At 51.9% G+C, this 6,019-nt stretch overlaps 1 protein-coding gene across 1 annotated transcript; it reads right to left on the minus strand.

The window, feature by feature from the left end:
• Positions 1 to 4,626: 4,626 nt before the first annotated feature.
• Positions 4,627 to 5,781, minus strand: LOC306977923 (olfactory receptor 52Z1P-like; the record flags this gene model as incomplete). The annotated part of the gene is made up of 1 exon (XM_079576362.1): positions 4,627 to 5,781. One exon carries the CDS (start codon positions 5,779 to 5,781, stop codon positions 4,627 to 4,629), a length of 1,155 nt encoding a protein of 384 aa, XP_079432488.1.
• Positions 5,782 to 6,019: the final 238 nt, after the last annotated feature.

Consider the following 6,019-nt stretch of genomic DNA (forward strand, 5'->3'; position numbering starts at 1 on the left):
GCGATCTTGTCCTTTCGGTCATGACCCAAATCTCATGACCATAGGTGAGGATCACATGACCATAGGTGAGGGCGGGAACGTAGATCGATCGGTAAATCGAGAGCTTTGCCCCGACTCAGCTCCCTCTTCACCACGACAGACCGATACAGCGACCGCATCACTGCTGACGCCGCACCGATCCGTCTGTCCATCTCACGCTCCATCCGTCCCTCACTGAGAACAAGACCTGAGATACTTGAACTCCTCCACTTGAGGTAAGGACTCCCCACCGACCTGTAGAGGGGAAGGAGAACCATGGCCTCAGATTTGGAGGTGCTGATCCTCATCCCGGCCGCTACACACTCGGCTGCAAACCGCCCCAGAGCAGCTGAAGGTCCTGGTTTGTTGAAGCCAACAGAACAACATCCACAAACAGCAGAGACGAGACTCTGAGGCTCCCAAACCGGACGCCCTCCGGCCCCTCCGGCCCCTCCGGCCCCTCCGGTCCCTCGGGCCCCTGGCTGCGCCGAGAAACTCTGTCCATAAAAGTAATGAACAGAACCGGTGACAAAGGGCAGCCCTGAGGAGACCAACACGCACCGGGAACAGGTCTGACTTACTGCCGGCAATGAACCAAGCTCCTGCTGCTCATACAGGGAACGGACAGCCCTTAGCAGAGGGCCCCGGACCCCATACTCCCGGAGCACCCCCCACAGGGCACCACGAGGGCCCCGGACCCCATACTCCCGGAGCACCCCCCACAGGGCACCACGAGGGCCCTGGACCCCATACTCCCGGAGCACCCCCCACAGGGCACCACTAGGGACGCGGTCGAACGCCTTCTCCAAGTCCACAAAACACATGTGGACTGGTTGGGCGAACTCCCACAAACCCTCGAGCACCGGATGAAGGGTATAGAGCTGGTCCAGTGTGCCACGACCAGGACGAAAACCGCATTGTTCCTCATGGATCCGAGGTTCGACTATCGGCCGGATCCTCCTCTCCAGCACCCCGGAGTGGACCTTACCGGGGAGGCTAAGGAGGGTGATTCCTCTGTAATTGGAACACACCCTCCGGTCCCCCTTCTTAAAGAGAGGGACCACCACCCCGGTCTGCCAAGCTCTTCCGGAGGTGGGAGTTGAAGACCCCACTGACAGAGGGATCCGCCAGTCGTTCCCAGCAGACCCTCACGACACGCTTGGGCCTGCCAGGTCTGACCGGCTTCCTCCCCTGCCAGCGGATCCAGCTCACCACCAGGTGGTGATCGGTTGACAGCTCAGCCCCTCTCTTCACCCGAGTGTCCGAGACACGCGGCCGGAGATCAGACGACACAACTACAAAGTCGATCATCGACCTCCTGCCTAGGGTGTCCTGGTGCCACGTGCACTTATGGACACCCTTGTGCTCGAACATGGTGTTCGTTATGGACAAACCATGACTAGCACAGAAGTCCAATAACAGAACACCACTCGGGTTCAGATCGGGGAGGCCGTTCCTCCCAATCACTCCCTCCCAGGTCTCACTGTCATTACCCAAAAATCAATCCATGAGAGTAAATGGGGAGTTCTGGTCGTCGCTACGGCAACGCCATCAAACATATGACAAGGGTTTCATTGACTTTCAACTACGTTTTTTACTCCCCATATAAATGTTATTATTAGGCCCGAGGGACTAATTAAAATCGATAACTGGGACAAAAACGCAAGAATTCACGTAGCAAACGTGAAACGATTCGCAAGTAACAGGGGTCAAAACGTAGTGCTCCACAAGCTCTAATTTTGGGTGGGGTTCGCGAGAGAAAATAATAAAAGTTGGCTCTGTGGCGCCCCCTCAAACAGGCAGTTTACATTGAGTCAATGAGAGGCCGGTCACAAAAAAAATCATGGTACAAAAGTGACATTGGCCAGGGACATAGACCACGTCAGGACATGTCAAAAATGATATTACAACCCCGCCCTAAATGCTACAGGAAGTCAGCCATCTTGGCCCGAACCTCAAACCTTCAAAATCGTACTTCTTGAACTTCTGGCCCCTGATCCCCGAGTTTTCAATGGAAAGCCTCCAATTTTGGCCAACATGTCCCAAACTCATGTGGCTTTCAAAATCATCAACTACATTTTTTTTAAACTATTGGGTGTGGTCATGACAAGGCCGCAACTGAGAGGCCATTTTCCGCAAATTTCAAAGCCTCATATCTTTCACAGACTTCCAATCTGGCGCGCGAGCACATTCCCCCTTGAAAGTGGCTTGTAAGTGGCTTGTAAGTGGCTTGAAAGTGGCTTGAAAGTGGCTTGAAAGTGGCTTGTAAGTGGCTTGAAAGTGGCTTGAAAGTGGCTTGTAAGTGGCTTGAAAGTGGCTTGTAAGTGGCTTGAAAGTGGCTTGTAAGTGGCTTGAAAGTGGCTTGTAAGTGGCTTGTAAGTGGCTTGTAAGTGGCTTGAAAGTGGCTTGAAAGTGGCTTGTAAGTGGCTTGAAAGTGGCTTGTAAGTGGCTTGAAAGTGGCTTGTAAGTGGCTTGAAAGTGGCTTGTAAGTGGCTTGTAAGTGGCTTGTAAGTGGCTTGAAAGTGGCTTGTAAGTGGCTTGAAAGTGGCTTGTTAGTGGCTTGTAAGTGGCTTGAAAGTGGCTTGTAAGTGGCTTGTAAGTGGCTTGAAAGTGGCTTGTAAGTGGCTTGAAAGTGGCTTGTAAGTGGCTTGAAAGTGGCTTGTAAGTGGCTTGAAAGTGGCTTGTAAGTGGCCCGCCCATCCTCCGTGAAAATAACCAGAGTTCTTTGCCTGGCTGCACGAATTTCAGTTTCTCCTGAAATTCGTCAGGCATTAGACGGGAACATATTTTTAAATACTTGCAGGTACAGGTGTGTGAGTGGGAGGGACGAGGGGAGGGGCTTATGCCAGAGTGCACCACGAGGGACACAGTTGATCCCTCTGTAATTGGAACACACCCTCCGATCCCCCTTCTTAAAGAGAGGGACCACCACCCCGGTCTGCCAATCCAGGGGCACTGTCCCCGACCGCCACGCGATGTTGCAGAGACGTGTCAGCCAAGACAGTCCTACAACATCCAGAGACTTAAGGTACTCAGGGCGAATCTCATCCACCCCCGGAGCCACCGAGGAGCTTTCTCACCACCTCGGTGACTTCAGCCCCGGTGATGGGCGAGCCCACCTCCGAGCCCCCAGCCTCTGCTTCCTCACGTGACGGTGGGATTGAGGAGGTCCTCGAAGTACTCCTTCCACCGCCCGACGACATCCCCAGTCGAGGTCAGCAGCCCCCCACCCGCACTGTAAACAGTGTTGGTGAAGCACTGCTTCCCCCTCCTGAGGCGCCGGATGGTTTGCCAGAATCTCTTCGAGGCCGACCGATAGTCTTCCTCCATGGCCTCCCCGAACTCCCCCCAGACACGAGTTTTAGCCTCCGCGACCGCACGAGCTGCAGCACGCTTGGCCTGCTGGTAGGACTCCTTCTTCAGCTTGACGGCATCCCTTACTTCCGGGCGCAGTTTAATACATATATTAATATAAAGTAAAAAGTGTAATTTTTGTCTTTTTTTAAATGTCCAGGGTGCCATCTGTTAATAGTGATGTTAATAATTATGTTTATTTATGATTCTAATACATTTATCGGGACAGAACAAAAAGCATTGTTACAGTAACTGATACAATGCTCATGTTCCTTATAGCTCAAGAGGTTTAGGCCCAATCTCATTTCTCTTTTCTACCCCTACCCCTTCCCCTTGCCCTTGCCCTTCCCCTTTCCCTACACCCTGAAACCAAGGGCTAAGGGCGAGGGTTGAAAAGACCACCCTTAGAAATGGGACAGCCCTCCATTTGACTGCATTTACTAGGTTAAGGTTATGTAAAAAAAATAAAAATAAAAAAAAAAACAAGCGGGACACAGCGGGCGCAGCAGCGATGAACCCGTGTGTCATGGCAATAGCGACGTAACGAGAGTTTGGAAAGAAATTGCAAAAGTCGCCAATGCAGCGCAAATAGCATTTGCAGCAGCAAAGCGAAAACGTAGAACAGACACGTTTAACGCAAAGGACTGTTTTAATTGTTACACAAAGCGAATAAAGTCACAAACAAAGAGTTCTGCAACGTTATAAATGTTGTAAGAGTGCTTACTGATGATTCATTTCGCAGCTTATTTCCGTGTTTCGTCAAACTCCTCCTACCCCTTCGTCTGAAGTGTGCATCAGCAAAACCCTCGCTTGAAGGGCTATGTGACCTCTCCCTCACCCCTACCCCTCACCACAAAATAGAATGGGGAAACCCCTTCGTCTCTCGTGAACACGCAAAACGAAGGGAAAGGGCTAAGCGGAGGCTGAGGGGGAGAATTGAGATTGGGCCTTAGTGTCTATTCATTAATAATGATATTATATAATATGAATACTGTTGTTAAATATGCTTATTAATAATTTTATTAACAATGATGGTTATTAATAGCATTGTTTTAAACAATGATATTTATTAGTAACAATGTTTTAAAATTCTATGTTCATTAATACTATGTTTATTAATAAAAATTGTTTTCTTATTATTGTTGTTAAATATGAATTGCATTGATAATAATATGATCAATAATGATGTTTATTAATAATATTGTTATTAACTATGATGTTTATTAAAAGCAATGTTTTAAAATACTATGTTTCTTAATTAGCAGTTTTGACAGTTTTAATTAAAATGCAGCTGTTCAGGAGAAAGGCTGGGCGCGCTGGGAGGGCGTCCGGCGCAGCGCGGGCCAGGCGGGCGCGCCGGGCCGTTTTCCACACGCTCTGTTGGATTTCCCGTGTCTTGACGCCGTAGACGATGGGGTTGAACAGCGGTGGGAAAACGAAGAAAACCAAACCCACCACGATGTTGAGCGTTTTGGGAGCGCCGTCGCCGCCGTCGTTCAGGCGCCGCGAGATGAAGCCGAAAAACGACGCCATGGAGAAGTTGGCGAAGGTGATGAGGTGCGGCGTGCACGTCTTCAGCGCTTTCCTCCGCGACTCTCGGGAGGTTTTAAAGACGACGATGAAGATCTGAGCGTACGACAGGACGATGAGGAGCGCCGGGAGGATGATGGCGCTGACGGAGGCGAAGAGTCCGAACGCCCCGATCACAAACGTGTGCTCGCACGCCAAGCTCACCACGGCTAACGCGCTACACATCAGCTCATCCACAGAGAACCTGCAGAGACGAACCCGTGACGCGAGGAAGACCTGCGCCGCCGACAGCGCCACGAGGAAGGTGTAGACGCACAGCAGCGCGAGCCGGAGCCGGGCGGGCGTCACCGCGGCGTGATACCGCAGCGGGAAGACGATGGCGAGGTAGCGGTCGAGCGCCATGAGGCCGAGGAGGCAGAACAGGCAGCCGCTGTAGAGGTTCACCAAGAAAACCTGCGCCAGGCACTCGGCCAGGGACAAGCGCGTCTCGCCGAGCGCCAGGAAGCGCAGCACGGTCGGGCACAGCGCCGAGCCGCCCAGCACGCCGCCCAGCGACAGGTGAGCGAGCAGCACGTGCACCGGGCGCCGCAGACGCCCGTCCCACACGATCACCGCCACCAGGAACAACGTCACCATCAAACCGGCCAAATACAGGAGCAGCAGCAGCGACAGGAGCGACAGGTGCAGGGGCGAGAGCGCCGAGTAGACCGGGAACACCAGGGAGACTGAGGGGAGCGCCACGGAGTTAGAGGGGAACGCCACGGAGTTAGACGGGAATGCCAGGGAGTTAGACGGGAACGCCACGGAGTCAGAGGGGAACGTCATGGAGACTGAGGGGAACGCCACGGAGTTAGATGGAAACGCCGCCGACACATTCATGGTTTGGACCGGGACAAAGCTCCAGAGTCACACACAATGAACACAATGAGACAATATTTACACCAAAATAAAAACTTTCACACAAAGGTTTGGAATGATCTGAGTGAACTTCCACCTGCTCATCCACACACAGATCAATGAGGAGCTTCAAAGACTCACACCTTTAATATTCACCTTTTCCTCTTTAGTTTGAACTCGTGAAGGTGAAATGATTTTTCCCTTTGAATCAAACTGGAGT

Source organism: Gobius niger (assembly GCF_951799975.1).
Source record: "Gobius niger genome assembly, chromosome: 1".
NCBI classification, from domain to species: Eukaryota; Metazoa; Chordata; class Actinopteri; order Gobiiformes; family Gobiidae; genus Gobius; species Gobius niger.